This window comes from Fusarium odoratissimum, assembly GCF_000260195.1.
Source record: "Fusarium odoratissimum NRRL 54006 unplaced genomic scaffold supercont1.5, whole genome shotgun sequence".
In the NCBI taxonomy this organism is placed as follows: Eukaryota; Fungi; Ascomycota; class Sordariomycetes; order Hypocreales; family Nectriaceae; genus Fusarium; species Fusarium odoratissimum.
Genome location: NW_022158691.1, coordinates 749,342 through 764,966, shown reverse-complemented (window position 1 = coordinate 764,966; position 15,625 = coordinate 749,342). Strand labels below are relative to the sequence as shown.

The following is a 15,625-nucleotide window of genomic DNA, read 5'->3' as shown; positions in this document are numbered from 1 at the left end:
ATTCTTGGCCGCTAATTGGCGGGCAGCTTACGAGGCCTTCCCTGGGCTAGGGGTCCCGTAGTTAGAGCTCATTTTCGGGAAGCGGAGCCTCTGGAAACGCTGTCCACTTTGACTTCGTACCCCTGGTACTGTACTTGTTACAGTGTAATAGCTTTGAGAAGGTCGGAAGCTGACAACAACACCAAGACGCGGGCTATTTTTCTCTCTCCCATCATTTTGGTTGGCTTCTGTCCAATCTGTATACATACAGCTGCATTTGACCTTTGCCATACAGTTCAATCTGTAGGCTGCGCCGAGACTTTAAACGTTACGTTGGAGGCACATGAACTTAGCTCCCTCTCCCACAGCGCCCACGTCTCCTTTCTTTAATTGCCCTGGGAGCGACGTCAACTTTACAACCTCTCTCATTCGACTTCGATCTTCTCGACTCTCTCTGTACCCTAAGCGAATGGCCACTGGCCCCTTTTGCGCTCCCCCATGAGCTCCCTCAAATTTGTAGTGTCCTCACTTGAGGCCATTGCCTCGTCCAAGGATGCTCAGCGCAACAAGCAACTGGCCGACTCTACTACCAAAGCACTTGACGCCATCAAAGAACAGGACCAGCTTCCTGATCCCGAGATCGTTTTCGCTCCTCTACAACTAGCTTCACGCTCTACGAATGTACAGCTTACTACGACCGCACTCGATTGCATCGGCAAGCTCATCTCATACTCGTACTTTTCCGTTCCAAGTAACCCCCCCGAGGGAACCGAGGAGGGTGCCGAACCTGTCCCTCCCCTGATCGAGCGAGCGATTGATACGATATGTAATTGCTTCCAAGGCGAAACGACTGCTGTTGAGATCCAGCTTCAGATTGTCAAGTCCTTACTTGCCGCCGTTCTCAATGACAAAATTGTCGTTCATGGCGCTGGTCTCCTCAAGGCCGTGCGTCAAGTGTATAATGTCTTTTTGTTGTCGCGGAGCACGGCCAACCAGCAGGTTGCTCAGGGGACCTTGACCCAGATGGTCGGTACCGTTTTTGAACGAGTCAAGACGAGATTACACATGAAGGAGGCTCGCCTGAACCTGGAGCATCTCAAGCATGGAGCCAGCAATGCCACGTTCGACCAGGCCGATACCCCCAACGGTGCCAATGACAATAACGACCGCGACGAATCCCCAGCTGAGCACTCCGAAGCTGTGAATGCATCGGCCGAACCTCCCGAGAGTGGTGCCAAGCTTACATTGAAAGATCTCGAGCATCGCAAGAGCTTTGACGACTCAAACCTAGGCGACGGTCCTACCATGGTAACGAGACTTCAACCCGAGCGCAAGGAAACAGGCACCCCGGTCTCTGACCAGGCTGGCCAGGAGTCTTCACCTCCGGAAGATGGTGAAGTGTTGGATGCTGAGGACGAGGTCTACATCCGTGATGCTTACCTCGTCTTTCGCTCTTTTTGCAACCTGTCAACCAAGGTTCTGCCACCCGATCAGCTATACGACGTCCGTGGCCAGCCAATGCGCTCCAAACTCATTTCTCTTCACCTTATTCACACCCTTCTTAACAACAACATTGCAGTTTTCACCTCTCCCTTTTGTACTATAAAGAATTCAAAAAGCGGCGAGCCTACGAGCTTTCTTCAGGCTATCAAGTTCTATCTTTGTCTGAGTATCACCCGCAACGGTGCCAGCTCTGTGGACCGAATATTCAATGTTAGCAGCGAAATCTTCTGGCTGATGATCAAATATATGCGCGCCGACTTCAAGGTAAGACTGACACATGCGCGTAAAAGATGAGATAACTTACACGGATGACAGAAAGAAATCGAGGTGTTTTTGAATGAAATCTACCTAGCACTGCTTGCGCGAAGGACTGCGCCTCTTTCTCAAAAGCTGCAGTTTGTTACAATTCTGAACAGATTATGCGCTGATCCTAAGGCGCTTGTTGAAATTTACCTTAATTACGACTGTGACCAGACAGTTGATAATATTTACCAAACCATCATCGAAGACCTATCAAAGTTCTCCACCACTCCGCTTACTATTACTACAATCAACGAACAAGTCTATGAAGAGATGCGACTGAAGACAACGCCTGCGAGCGAGTGGCAGCTCAAGGCAACACTCCCGCCCCCTCTGACCGTTGCTCATATTGCTCCTCATCAGGAAACCGAACCTGACTATCCTAAAGAGTATGCAATCAAGCGCCTATCTATCGAAGCTTTAGTTGAGACTTTACGATCTATGGTGAACTGGTCGGCACCTATACGAGGTGATCCAGAGCCTCCACGTTCTGAAAACCACGACCCCAAGGCTTCTCTCGACCTTCGACCGTCAATTGATCCAAGCATCAATGACAGCATCTCTCGTGTCGAAACTCCTCTACCACCATCAACCCCTATATTGGAGGATGACCCGGATCAATTGGAGAAGGAAAAAGCAAGGAAGACGGCGCTGATGAAAGGAATTAACCAATTTAATTTCAAGCCGAAGAAGGGTATTCAGATGCTTCTGCGTGATGGCTTCATCCCAAGCGACAGCCCAAAGGATATTGCCGAGTTTTTGATAAAGGAGGACAAGCTCGATAAGGCCCAAATCGGCGAGTACTTGGGTGAAGGTGACCAAAAGAACATTGACATCATGCACGCATTTGTCGACACCATGGAGTTTGCCAAGAGAAGATTTGTTGATTCTTTGCGCCAATTCCTCCAGTCCTTCCGCCTGCCTGGTGAAGCTCAGAAGATCGATCGATTCATGCTGAAATTTGCGGAACGTTACGTTCTCGGAAACCCAAATGCCTTTGCCAATGCAGACACTGCATACGTGCTGGCCTATTCAGTCATCTTGCTCAACACTGATTTGCATAGCGTCAAGATCGCCAAGCGCATGAGCAAGGAGGAATTTATCAAGAACAACCGCGGTATTAACGACAATGCTGATTTACCCGATGAATATCTCCTCGGTATCTACGACGAAATCGCCGCCAACGAGATCGTCCTGAAGAGTGAACGTGATGCTGCCGCAGCGGCTGGCAATACCCCCGCCCCATCAACCGGTATTGCTGCTGGCCTTGGCCAAGCTCTCTCTAACGTGGGCCGTGATTTGCAGCGTGAGGCCTATATGCAACAATCCGAGGAAATTGCTCTGCGTTCTGAGCAGCTCTTCAAGGACCTGTTCAAGAGCCAACGCCGCAAAGCCGGCACAAAGTACATACTTGCAACGTCGTTCAAACATGTCAGCCCAATGTTTAACGTCACCTGGATGTCGATCTTCTCTACACTCTCAAGCCAGATTCAGAAGTCTCACAATCTCGAAGTCAACAAGCTGTGCCTAGAGGGTATGAAGCTCGCCACTCAAATTGCCTGCCTCTTTGATCTGTCCACACCCAGAGAGGCTTTCATGTCGGCCTTGAAAAACACAACGAACTTGAACAACCCACAGGAAATGTTGGCCAAGAATATTGAGGCACTCAAGGTCGTTCTCGAGCTGGGACAGACTGAGGGCAACGTTCTTCGTGAGTCATGGAAGGACATCTTGATGTGTATCAGTCAACTCGATCGACTTCAACTCATCTCGGGTGGAGTCGACGAGAGTGCTGTGCCTGATGTGTCCAAAGCTCGCTTTCTGCCACCACAAAGATCAGAGACCTCTGATTCTCGATCTTCCTCAAATTCCAAGAAAACAACGCGGGCCAGAGCAGGAACTGCATCTAAGGGCTTCTCCACCGAGATTGCCCTAGAGAGTCGGTCAGATGAGGTGATTCGCAGCGTCGACCGCATCTTCACCAATACAGCAACTCTTACCGGCGAGTCCATGGTTTACTTTGCCAGGGCTTTGACAGAAGTCAGTTGGGATGAGATCAAGGTGTCTGGTTCCAACGACTCACCTCGTACATACAGCTTGCAAAAGATTGTCGAAATCAGCTATTACAACATGAACCGTGTAAGATTCGAATGGAGCAACATTTGGGAAGTTTTTGGTGAGCACTTCAACCGTGTTGGATGCCACAATAACATGAACATTGTGTTCTTCGCTCTCGATTCTCTACGTCAGCTGTCAATGCGATTTATGGAGATTGAAGAACTGGCTGGTTTCAAGTTCCAGAAAGATTTCCTGAAGCCTTTTGAGCATGTCCTTGCCAACTCACATAATGTGACTGTCAAAGATATGGTTCTCAGATGTCTGATACAAATGATCCAGGCCCGTGGAGATAATATCCGATCAGGTTGGAGGACCATGTTTGGTGTTTTCACAGTTGCTGCTCGTGATCCTCACGAGAGCATTGTCAATCTGGCCTACGAAAACGTCAACCAGGTGTACAAGACCAAGTTTGGAGTCGTTATTTCCCAGGGCGCCTTCACTGATCTGATCGTATGCTTGACGGAGTTCTCCAAGAACCTCAAGTTTCAGAAGAAGAGCTTGGCAGCGTTGGAACTATTGAAATCTCTGATTCCTACTATGCTCAAGACACCCGAATGTCCATTGTCGCAAAAATACAACAATATCCCACCTCCAGATGGAGCCATGCAGAATTCTGAAAAGCGATCCCGATCAAACACATCTGTTGAGGAGGGTTACTGGTTCCCCGTTCTCTTCGCCTTCCATGACGTTCTCATGACTGGAGAAGACTTGGAGGTCCGATCAAACGCTTTGGAGTATTTCTTCGAGACTCTGCTCAAGTACGGTGGCACTTTCCCATCAGAGTTCTGGGATATCCTGTGGCGTCAACAACTCTATCCTATTTTCATGGTGTTGAGGTCTCGGCCAGAGATGTCTAACGTCCTCAGCCACGAGGAATTGTCAGTATGGCTATCGACCACTATGATTCAGGCTTTGCGGAACATGATCACTCTCTTCACACATTACTTCGATGCCCTGGAATACATGTTGGACAGATTCCTGGAGCTTCTGGCGCTTTGTATCTGTCAGGAGAATGACACAATTTCGCGAATCGGAAGCAATTGCCTTCAACAGCTAATCCTCAAGAATGTGACCAAGTTCAAGCCCGAACATTGGAATAAGCTTGTTGGTGCTTTCGTTGAGCTCTTTGAGCGAACTACCGCGTACCAACTCTTCACTGCCACTGCAATCAACAACACGGCTTCCATATCACCGCCACCAAATGGCCTTGAGTTCTCGTCAACTGCCTCGGGAACCACGCCTATGGATGAGACATCTCTCAAAATTAATGGCAAAGAGGAGTTGGAAGATGATCACACTGTTCCACCCCCGTCAGCTGAAGATGAGCTCCAGACACCAACGGCTGACGCCCCCCACATCGCCCTTGAAGAGTTTAAACCATCTTCCAACCTTCAGCAACAACCTGTAGTAGTTACAGCGGCTCGAAGACGATTTTTCAACCGAATAATCTCTCGTTGTGTCTTGCAGCTCTTGATGATCGAGACGGTCAATGAGTTGTTCAGCAACGACACTGTCTACGCACATATTCCCTCCGCAGAGCTTCTTCGACTCATGTCTTTACTTAAGCGGTCTTTCCAGTTTGCCCGCCGCTTTAACGAGGACAAGGAATTGCGCATGCGACTCTGGCGTGAGGGTTTCATGAAGCAGCCTCCCAACCTTCTGAAGCAGGAGAGTGGCTCGGCAGCCACTTACATCTCTATCCTGTTCCGTATGTTTGCGGACAATGCACCTGAGCGACTGGAGAGCCGGCCTGCTGTGGAGGACGCGTTAGTGCCCCTCTGCAAGGATATTGTTCACGGCTACACTGCTCTTGAAGAGGAGAGCCAGCATCGCAATATCGTTGCATGGCGGCCCGTTGTTGTCGATGTTCTAGAAGGCTTTGTCACATTCCCTGAGGATGCGTTCAAGAAACACATCCCCGATTTCTATCCTCTTGCGGTTGAACTTCTCACCAAGGACCTTACCGCAGACTTACGATCGTCACTCCTTCTGGTCCTGCGACGAGTTGGAGAGGTTGGCCTGGGTATCGAGGGCATGACACAAGCGGGACAACGGCGAGACAGCGAAGCCAGCAGAGCTACGGCAGAACCGGTCGGCGACCGAGAGGCGGACGCAAGGAGAATGCTTTAGGATGGGCGTCTTCCACGGTTGTTGACGGTGAGGAGAAGCAGGGCGTTGGATGGATTATCAGAGAATGTTGGTTTTCATGACGTTGTTCTAGATACCCCAGGCTATCCCATACGGCGATAGGCTGGCCTGGGAATTTGTATTATGAATTGTATCGGGATGTGATAATATACATGTATATATTCATATACATCCCATCAGTGCTGGTCTTTATTTGATTGTGGGCGTAGCCCGTGATGTTTCATTGCCCACTCCTGCATGGCATCTCTCCTAAAAGTATGAGGAGATAAAAATTTGACATCTTTTTTATTGATATGCTGATTTAAAGCACTTGGGTAGAACAACTGGCCTCGCCTTAGTTCCATGTCCTTTCTTTCTTCGTTCCTAAACTCCGTCGAGATCATATGCGCCTAGTCGAGGATTCGACTGATGTACCTAGCCAATGGTTCTGCCTCCTCCTGTATGGTCCGATCTGGAAGCGTTCTCAACGCCTGCTTGAGTTCCTGATCTTGTGAAGTCGCCGTCTTGACAACATTTCGCACAATAGCATCCTTGTCCGCCGAGTCTCCTGCAATTCTCATGATGCTCACGAATGACTCGTAAAAAACGATGAGAGTTTGATGCATGAGCACGTCGCTTGTGTCCACCATGCTCAGCGCTGCCCATTGAAGTAGTCCATGCCCGATGGACTCATCGGCGTACTCAGGAAGAGGGAACAGGTCTGGGAATGGGGATATGGCCATGGCGCGGGGGTGAAGAGCTGTAAGACGGGGAATGAGTCGAAGAAGGCGATCTTGGGCAAAGGTTGCTTGACGGTTGATGATCGCAGGACGGCATAGTGAGACAATGAGTTCGAGGTAATGGCGATCCCAGATGACTAGACGCCAGAGACTGGCGTGGCCAGGAATACGGCGCTTGATGAGCTGTGTTTCGGCTGGGCTGGCACCATTCACGCCGTTCGACATGGTCGTGTCAGGAATGATGTCGCAATCTGTCTCTAGCAAACTGCCCAGTACTCTGGTAGATCGCCCACCGACATCTGCATCCGGAGAGCTCAGCCATATCCGAAGGAGCTCCTCGACGACCTCGGGCAACGAAGCCAGGGAAGCAACCTCTGCAGGACTGCTGGCGGCCTTCTGAATGATGTTGAGAGCGAGTAAATTTGCGCCAGGAAGCGGTGATTTGAGAGCAGAAACAAGAGATTCGGCACCGCCGAGTGATAGGCACTGAGTAAAAGAGAAGGGAGAAAGAAGCTTGGTGGTCAGGGAGAAGACGACGCTGAGGCTTGTAGGATCTTGAGTGGTGGTCTTTAGGAGAGACATGAGCGGAGGGAGTAGAGTTGGCTGAATGATAGGGATGTTTGAAGCTGTAGTCAGTCAGCGCCTAGAATTCCTCAGTGGTTGATGATTATTTACGTGTGAGTTGGAGCTCAACATCGTCAAAGAGCTTGTTGTTCAGTGGTGCCGATTCATTTCCTGGCTCATGAAGTTCAGTGAGATGGGAGAGTAATTCTGCCAGGCCAGTGACAGGAGCGCCGTCGCTATTCTGGGGCACGACTCTCTCAGACATGTTTTCTTTATATGATGTCGATGAATACACAAGGAGGTTCGCAAGGTGTGGATTGTGGTTGTAGCTAATGTCCGTGTAGATGATTGCAGTGGATGTAAGCTGCAAGTTCACGGAGGGGTACGTAGTCTAGGGAGCCTGAAGGGAACACCACGTAACATATCGACCGTTGAGAGATGCATCTAGAATTTCTGTGACTGCAAATTTAGGTACAAGCATTCAATGTACTGAAAATTCAGTTATTTTTCCATCCTCTAACATTGATGCTTCTGTAGAATTAAATGCAGTCATACTCGTCAACTACAACGCCCGCTCAGCGGGGCATCGTCATGGCGGAGTAAATTCCGCCCTGTCTTTGTTCTGTCCGGCGCATTCAGAACTTACCATGGTACACCCCGCAAAAAATCATTCTGCATCAAACCTCGATCGCGAATAGTAACGTCAGCTCTATAGCTACAATCACAATCAGCCTTACTCGACCCGCCATATAAATATCCCCTCAGTCTTCGAATTGGCTCTAAAACCACGATAGAACCACCACATTCGACGCGCGCGCTCCAATGTCTCGAGGTGGTCGAGGAGGTGGCCGTGGTGGACGCGGCGGCGGCAGAGGTGGAAGGCCTAATGTGCCCTGGGACACAGGCGATGAACCTGATGCGCGACCATCTGAGCTATTTCCCGTATGTTCTTGTCTTCTGTGCTCTATCTAAAAGCGCAAGAAGAATTGTGACTCAGAGTGACACATCGCTGACTTACAAATAGCCATACCTCGTCCCTACTCCACGAGAACTCGCCTCGCACGAAAAAGCAGCCGTACAACACTATCTTCTACTACGGCATCAAGTCCACGCCTCTCCTCTATACACATCCAAGCGCACAGCTCTCAATGATCCAACAGCACCCCGCAAACACTACGGCCAGGCACAGAAGAATGCCCGCTTCGGCATCAAGAGCAAGGCCTCTTTAGACCCCTTTACCGCCGTGCCTACCTACTCCCATAAGTTCGTTCGCGAGGAACGTGCTCTTCCAGATTGGTCCAACCGCCCAGTATGTCGCGAGCTCTTCCCCATGGAACTCTACGAAACCATCGACGCTGCATCTGCCAACGACGGTGGCCTTCCAGGCGGTTTCAAGCGCCGGAAGTTGGAGCTCAGCAGCGTTAGCGCACTTCCTAGTGCAGAGGAAGCTTTTGGCATGGGAGGCGATGGTGAAGATGAGATGCAGGGCCGCAATCTCCTTGAACGGTTACAGGCGCTCAAGGAAGAAGAGGGCGACGAAGCAGGCGATCTTGAGGACGAAGAAGGCATGGAAGAGGAAGAGCAGGATGAAGTTTACGACGACGAAGACGCGGGTGATTATGACGCTGAGAATTACTTTGACGGTGGTGACGAGTTTGACGACTATGGCGATGATGGCGGCGATGGAGAAGGGACTTACTAGTTGGTCACTGAGTGTTTTCATAAGGATAACAAAAAAGAGTATTTTGGAGAAGGCGCAGCGATCATTTGTATATATATATATATATATCACGGCACACCATTGGTTTGATACCCAAGCCCGCCATCTTCGTGGTCGTGGCAGATAATGAACTTGACAGATTTGGATCAACCTCGCGATGTTGGTCTTGTATCCCAGTGAAGCTCAAACCATGAGATTTTTGGGTATTGTCAGATGTTCTTTAACCCCCCTCCCCGATTCTCAACAGTGTTAGCAGCTTTTTCTTTTGTCAAGTAATATTCATACATGTCGTAAGGTTGTATCCTCACTAAATCTCCTGCTACAGTTGACAACACCGTATCCTACGCGTCGCCCAAATAATGCTTCTTTGGCCCTTTGTCTTCAAACATGAAATGGACTCTTGCAATGTCCAACAGATTGATATTACCGCAGCGCGTCCCTCTCCTTATCGTTTATGCCGTCGTCTTCTACGCATTCATGCCCATAGCGTAAACTCCACTGTCCACAATCCCGGCCTGGAGGCGCGATAGCCTTTCTCGAGTGTCGGCAATCTGTCCAGCCTGGGCAACAATCGCGCTTCCCGTATCCCTGAGCGCCAATAAAACCTCGTTCAGTTGATCCTGGACGACTACGCTGCCTGCGCTACGGTCGCGTAGTGCTCGAATTTGCTCATAAAGGCCATTCTCAACACCAGGCATATCTCGCTCAATATCACCGCGGTACTCATCGAGGCGAGCCTTGTACTTTTCAATATCGTCACAAATACGGTTGAAGTAGGTGATCAGATCTTGGGCGTCTGCATGTGTCGACGCAGCATCTGCGCCCCCGGAATCAGCAGCTGGAGCCTGACTGGCGAAAAGACCTGTTTGGTGATAGTGTGTCGGGAGTTTAAGGTTGTCGGCGCCTCGGAAGCATAGTCGGGCATCAGCGGCGTTCTTTCGGGTTTGATCCTGGAGAGCTTTGACGGTCTGGATATCGTTGTTGAGGGCAACTTGAACCGTTCGGAACTTTGACTCGACAAACTTTACGTCTAAGCCCAGTTGCTCAATATCCTTCTCGTGCTGGGGCATGAACTCGCCAATCTCGTCTCGCATCTTGATAACTCGTTGGATGCCCAGGTCCAGCAACGCAATTTCATCTTGTACGGGCTTAGCGAGGTCATCGAAGCGGGTACGTGGGCGGATGCTGTCGTAGTTGATTTGAACGGCCGAGACTTGGTTTGTGGATTGACCTAGGGTGTTGTTCTGCTGAGGCTGTGTTTGACCACTGCTGAAAATTAGTGACTGTCATGACAAGGAGCTCCAAGTAACTTACAACAGAGTAGTACCTGTAGCGGGCTTTGCTTGAGATTGACCGAAAAGCCCTCCTGTGTTGCTCTGTGTATTTGTTGCTGTAGATTGGCCGAACAGACCTGTGCCTGTTTGTTGAGGCTGCTGAGTTTGATTTTGGGTAGATTGCCCGAAGAGGCTGGTGCCGGTTGTTGTAGGTTGCGCAGTGTTTCCTAAATTTACCCAGTGAGCTCCTGAGATTTGTGGCTTCTGACCAAACAGACCAGTTCCAGTCTGCTGCTGACCTTGTTGTTGGGTGTTGTTGGTGGCAGTGTTGCCAAAGAGCCCAGTACCTGTGCCCTGCGTCTGTTGAGTGTTTGTTGCGCCGGCAGCGCCAAAGAGACCACCGCCAGCTGCGGGCGTAGTTGCTGTCGCTGTCGTCGACTGTCCAAACAGATTGCCTGTTGCAGGCTTTTGCGCAGCGTTGCCAAAGAGAGACATGGTGCCTGTTGCGCCTGGCGCTGTTGTTGTGTTGGCGGTGGGCGTAGAGGTGGTAGAAGAACCGAAGAGACTACCAGCAGCAGAGGGCTTAGAAGCGGCAGTTCCGCTGTAGAATGGAGTGCGCCGGTTAGCAAGAAGAGGTCGACGAGGTTGCAGGCGAGATGAAGGTAACGGGCTGAGTGAGGTTGGGTTGTGTGGATATGATGGTGAATGATTGTTTTGTTAGAGTGTGGAGCTTACAAGGCGTTAGCAGCACCAGTGTTGATGCTTAAACCACCTGCTGGGCCGCTTGCTGAACGGATCAATGACATACTAAGGGCGAAAATAAAGCCCTTTGATTGAATGCGACAGTGGCTACAAAGTTAATTTCACGCGATCTGCCCGTGTTTTGACGCCGCGACACGACAAAAAAGTCTCCAAGCTTCTTGGAGAAGATGGCGCTTGGACCATTTTGGCCGTCGGTGAGGCTCGGTGAGTGCGCCTGGAGCTGCGGTGAGTTGAGTTCCGGAGAAATGCGGCGCCGAGCGACCAATAGCTGCTTTATTGTGAGAGCTTGAGCTTGACGTCTACATATCAACTCTCGATATTGAGCAATTCTAGTCGCAACTACTTAATTTTACACTTGCCAACTTCTTATTGCCAGAATCGCAAACATGGATATCGACGATGATGATGATTTTTATGTGCCAGATGAGCCAAAGACCGAGACCGCAGCTCCAGAGGATAAGAAGCCAAAAGCAGATGATTTAGAAGAAGGCGAAGAAGAGGATGAGGGTGCCGCTATGGATGAGGACGATGACTCTGATGAGGATGACTCGGTATGCGATCTGCGACACGTCTAATAGACACCAACTGACAAAACTTCTAGGACATCGACATCATCACAGAGCGCAAAGATGGCACAAAACCAGCTCCACCACAGTACGCAATACCTTCATGCGCCGGTTCTTGACGTTACTAACCGGCTTTTCCAATTCCAGACAGTCCAAATATAGTGATATTCGAAATATCCCCCAAAGAACAGCTTCAAGTGATGTACCAACACAACCTGCGCCAGCACGGAAGGACTCTGAATCACGACCATCGGTTAACGTTGCTGCGCCAAGCGCCGACAAGACTTCTGCTGCGGCATCTAAATCAATGATCGATGTGAACGCAAACCCGATTCATCCTGGGACGGGGAAGCCTATCACCCAGGTCAACATTGATGAAGGTTAATAACACTACCGATTGTTGTCGCGCAAATACTAACATGAGTAATTCAAGACCTACCAGACAGTGACAAGCCATGGCGGAAACCTGGTACCGATATCAGCGACTACTTCAACTACGGCTTCGATGAGTTCACATGGGCGCTTTACGCTTCCAAGCAAGAGACCGTTCGAGGAGAATTTGGAGCTGATGTCTTTGCCCAGAACAATAAGAAGATGATGGAAGACTTCAACATGATGATGATGGGCGGTATGGGTATGCCAGGAGGAGGCAACTCGGGTGCTCAGCAAGGGGGGATGCCTGGCGGAATGGACGGTATGCCTCCTGAAATGCAAGCCATGATGCAGCAGATGATGGCTTCAGGTATGGACCCAAGCCAAATGGACCCCAGTCAGATGAACGCCATGTTCTCGGGTATGCAAAATGCTGGAGGAGCGGGTGCACAAGGCGCACAGGGTGGCCAAGGGGGTAACTTTGGTGGTGGTTTCGGTGGCAACCAAGGTGGTTTTGGATATGATCAAAATATGTCTGGGGGCGGAGGCGGAGGCCGGGGAGGATTTGGGGGTCGCGGACGTCGTGGAAGATGGTAGTTGGCTCCTCTCTGAAGCCACCCCTCTGAATTTCCACAGACCAAAACTGATGGGCTTTGTCAATTTGTTAATGGGAGGACCTGGCGTTGGGGCATATTGCCGATAGGCATGGGACCATGATAGATTGGCTCTCTTCACGAGCTACTCAGAAGGACGAGTAACCATTTGAGTGCAGGCTTGAATACACTTCTTGACCTTGTCTCTGTATGTGCAGATTATACCCAAATAACTAGTTAAGCTTCACTTCAACAATCTTCGCTGGCTCTGTCTTTCCATCCACAGGCACTGCATTTGCTCCAGAAGTCGAAACGTACAGAACTCCCTCATCCTCACCAAACACGCATGCTGTTGAGCCTGCAACATCGAACGCCTTTGCTTCGCCTGCCACTACCGCAGCCTCTCCACCAGTAGCGGGGATTCGTACCACCGTGTTGGATATGTTGGTGCACACGTACATGGTACCATCGCGAGCTAGAGCGAAATCATCCGCGACAAGCCCTGGCGCAAGCGTTTCAACGGAACCTGCAGCCTGGACTTCTTGCGTAACGGGTACACGGTATACACAGAAACGGCTTGTCGTTGTGTAATAGACGTAAGTTTGCTCTGAGAAACGATAGACTTTGATACCATTAAGGCCAACTTGGAAAGGGGCTTCAGCTGGAATTGTAAAGGTGTTGTCTTCCAAGGTAACGTTGTATGATCCTGTAGCAACACTGAGCTTGTATACTTTGCCATAGAGGCAATCTGTGACGAGCGCAGTGTTTTCATCCCATGTAGCTATGCCGTTGACCATGCCAATCTCAGGCATATCAGCTATCTTGGCCACCTTTGCCTGTTCACCAGCAAGATCTGCGAGCCAAATACTCCATGATCCAGGTTTAGGTTTGGCACCTCCGATCATGTCAAATGAGCCTGCAGCTACCGCGAAGACATCAGGTTTGAGACAACAGATGCCAGTGAGTGCCGGGTTCGGGACGTCATCTGGAAGGGGGATGCGTAGGATCTTGGAGCCAGTTGATTTCTCCGGATCAATCTCCCAGACCTCGGGGATATCGAGGCGAGTTGCCAAGATAGTTCCGCCGGATCTGAGAGTGATGTTCTCAAACCACGTTGGCTGGGAGTCGAGTTGGAAAATAGTTCGAGTATTGGACATATTTTCAGTGTTATGTTGTGAACAGCTTCTCGAAGGTTTGGCTCGTTCAGCCTGTCGTATCTTTTAATACTGAATTGCTGCGCGTAACTGTTGCCTTTACTTATCCACTGGGTAAGCAGGTTGCCACATCTCTTATTACACAGTCAGCCCAAGTAAGACCTACGCATGAGATAAAGGACTGATCACCAATAACAGATATTGATAAACCAATAAGAGGATTGATTCCTCCAGGAGTCAACATAGCTTCCATAGCAATAATACCGGCTTTCGTTTAAAGAGCAGAGGGGTATTCCATACAGGATGAAGATATGATATCAGCCTTGACGAAGCCATGACAATGGGGCAAGGGTTTCTGGTTTTTCCCAGGGTCTATATTTACAATTAATTGTTATTTATTATCCTGTTAAATATTTTTCAGGGAATCTCGAGTTGCGATGCTCCGGATGACGAGAATCTGACACAAAATGAACCCGGGGAGAATTGACAAGTCCTCGTTGCTGACCCAAATCATTGCTATGGCTGCTGTTAATTCAATTCAAAGAATATCTCATTGCCCGGCACATAGGTACTGATACTCGGCTCAATCAACACATCACTTGTCCTGATTAGATTATCACAATTCATTCTACATCTCAGCACATCAGGATAGGGCTCACAGCGAGCAATCCTCTTCTATTTGACCTATTCGAATCTCAGTCTCTGAGTGAATCTGAAGTTCTGCTCACACCAAGCTTCAAGTTCCTTCCCATCAAAGCGAGCTGAACCAGCCTTGTACACCACATCTCCATCGTTAAAGATACAGACATAAGACTTTCCATCAGCCACGTTCAATGCCAGTGCATTGATAGAGACCTCTTGATCCTGTTTCTGACGTAAAATCGGCCCCAAGTTGGCATATTGACCCTTGAGGTCGAATCTGAAGCGAGAGTCCCGATACTGCGCAACCCAAGCGTCACCAACACCAAGCCATAGACTATCTACAGCAGATCGAACCGCGTCAGATGTGACCTGTAGGCCTTGTCGAACTATCTCATGAGGAAGCTCCCACTTCTCGGTTCCGTCGTCTACACGAGTGTAGAAAGTCTTGTTAGGACCGAGATATAGAAATGATGGGCGTTCAACATCATGTTCTGTGTAAAGATCTGCGATCTCCCCATAATCCTCAAGCTCAGAACAGTCTGTCCTTGGTGGTCAGTCAATTCAGTTACAACAAAAGGAATACCACTTGCTTCTTGCGGCAATACTCCCCCGAGTATAACGAAGACACTGGAAGAAGTGTGGATCGGGACCAAGAATGATGTATGCAGACTTGTCGGACCCCGTTCGATGATCAAAGTCAAGCTTTGGTTGATTTGCCATCCCTCTATGAACTCGACTTCCTCACATGTCAGCAGCAATGATACTACCAGTCTGTTGACTCACCCGTAACTTCTCGCTGGGCCACTGAAGAAGTAGCTCTCTCCTGCGAGGCTTACGGTGGCAGTTTCATGCGAGAAGTCTTCTCGCTGCGTTGGTCGACCGATAGAGGTACCGGGAATAGCATGGCTCCCGGACATCTTGTAAAGTTGTTGTGCAATAAATAAGTTGCAAATCGACTGGAATATCATGGAGGAACAGCCAGTATTTATAGACTTGACGTGGCGGAGGTACCGGTAAATATGTTTCCGCGGTTGATTGCTGGCGCATACCACCTTTCGTGTTTCGTGAGGCTAGAGAATGGCTTTGCTACAGTTACAATGGTACTGAAAGCGGATTGTCAGACTCAAACGAGTTGTGAAAGGACCGACTGTGTCTGAATAGGGGCATATCGTGGAAGTTTTATTCTTAGCGAGATCTCATGTTTGCTGAAT

At 49.6% G+C, this 15,625-nt stretch overlaps 7 protein-coding genes across 10 annotated transcripts; 3 read left to right on the top strand and 4 right to left on the bottom strand.

Annotated features, from left to right (window-relative positions):
- Nucleotides 1-114: 114 nt before the first annotated feature.
- On the top strand, nucleotides 115-6,325 carry FOIG_04201 (uncharacterized protein). Its single transcript, XM_031202335.1, has 2 exons — nucleotides 115-1,746; nucleotides 1,798-6,325. The coding sequence occupies exons 1-2, from the start codon at nucleotides 478-480 to the stop codon at nucleotides 6,028-6,030; spliced, it is 5,502 nt and encodes a 1,833-aa protein (XP_031067782.1). The 5' UTR covers nucleotides 115-477; the 3' UTR covers nucleotides 6,031-6,325.
- On the bottom strand, nucleotides 6,181-7,856 carry FOIG_04200 (uncharacterized protein). The gene is made up of 2 exons (XM_031202334.1): nucleotides 7,443-7,856; nucleotides 6,181-7,393 (listed from the first exon to the last, which is right to left on the bottom strand). Exons 1-2 carry the CDS (start codon nucleotides 7,594-7,596, stop codon nucleotides 6,438-6,440), a joined length of 1,110 nt encoding a protein of 369 aa, XP_031067781.1. The 5' UTR covers nucleotides 7,597-7,856; the 3' UTR covers nucleotides 6,181-6,437.
- Nucleotides 7,857-7,967: 111 nt separating this feature from the next.
- Nucleotides 7,968-9,305, top strand: FOIG_04199 (DNA-directed RNA polymerase III subunit RPC7). Its single transcript, XM_031202333.1, has 2 exons — nucleotides 7,968-8,273; nucleotides 8,356-9,305. Exons 1-2 carry the CDS (start codon nucleotides 8,154-8,156, stop codon nucleotides 9,031-9,033), a joined length of 798 nt encoding a protein of 265 aa, XP_031067780.1. The 5' UTR covers nucleotides 7,968-8,153; the 3' UTR covers nucleotides 9,034-9,305.
- Nucleotides 8,620-11,252, bottom strand: FOIG_04198 (uncharacterized protein). 4 transcript variants are annotated; one of them, XM_031202330.1, is made up of 4 exons: nucleotides 11,061-11,252; nucleotides 10,625-10,926; nucleotides 10,366-10,552; nucleotides 8,620-10,317 (listed from the first exon to the last, which is right to left on the bottom strand). In XM_031202330.1, the coding sequence occupies exons 1-4, from the start codon at nucleotides 11,129-11,131 to the stop codon at nucleotides 9,519-9,521; spliced, it is 1,359 nt and encodes a 452-aa protein (XP_031067777.1). In that variant the 5' UTR covers nucleotides 11,132-11,252; the 3' UTR covers nucleotides 8,620-9,518. The 4 variants fall into 4 exon arrangements, with proteins under 4 accessions (XP_031067777.1, XP_031067779.1, XP_031067776.1 ...); XM_031202332.1 differs by having other exon boundaries at nucleotides 10,625-11,252; XM_031202329.1 differs by having other exon boundaries at nucleotides 10,366-10,926.
- Nucleotides 11,253-11,380: 128 nt separating this feature from the next.
- On the top strand, nucleotides 11,381-12,944 carry FOIG_04197 (uncharacterized protein). Its single transcript, XM_031202328.1, has 4 exons — nucleotides 11,381-11,638; nucleotides 11,689-11,741; nucleotides 11,801-12,033; nucleotides 12,087-12,944. Exons 1-4 carry the CDS (start codon nucleotides 11,474-11,476, stop codon nucleotides 12,620-12,622), a joined length of 987 nt encoding a protein of 328 aa, XP_031067775.1. The 5' UTR covers nucleotides 11,381-11,473; the 3' UTR covers nucleotides 12,623-12,944.
- Nucleotides 12,795-13,876, bottom strand: FOIG_04196 (uncharacterized protein). The gene has a single exon (XM_031202327.1). It carries the CDS (start codon nucleotides 13,773-13,775, stop codon nucleotides 12,852-12,854), a length of 924 nt encoding a protein of 307 aa, XP_031067774.1. The 5' UTR covers nucleotides 13,776-13,876; the 3' UTR covers nucleotides 12,795-12,851.
- Nucleotides 13,877-14,456: 580 nt separating this feature from the next.
- Nucleotides 14,457-15,331, bottom strand: FOIG_04195 (uncharacterized protein; the record flags this gene model as incomplete). The annotated part of the gene is made up of 3 exons (XM_031202326.1): nucleotides 14,457-14,958; nucleotides 15,001-15,150; nucleotides 15,198-15,331. 3 exons carry the CDS (start codon nucleotides 15,329-15,331, stop codon nucleotides 14,457-14,459), a joined length of 786 nt encoding a protein of 261 aa, XP_031067773.1.
- Between the last annotated feature and the right edge of the window lie 294 nt (nucleotides 15,332-15,625).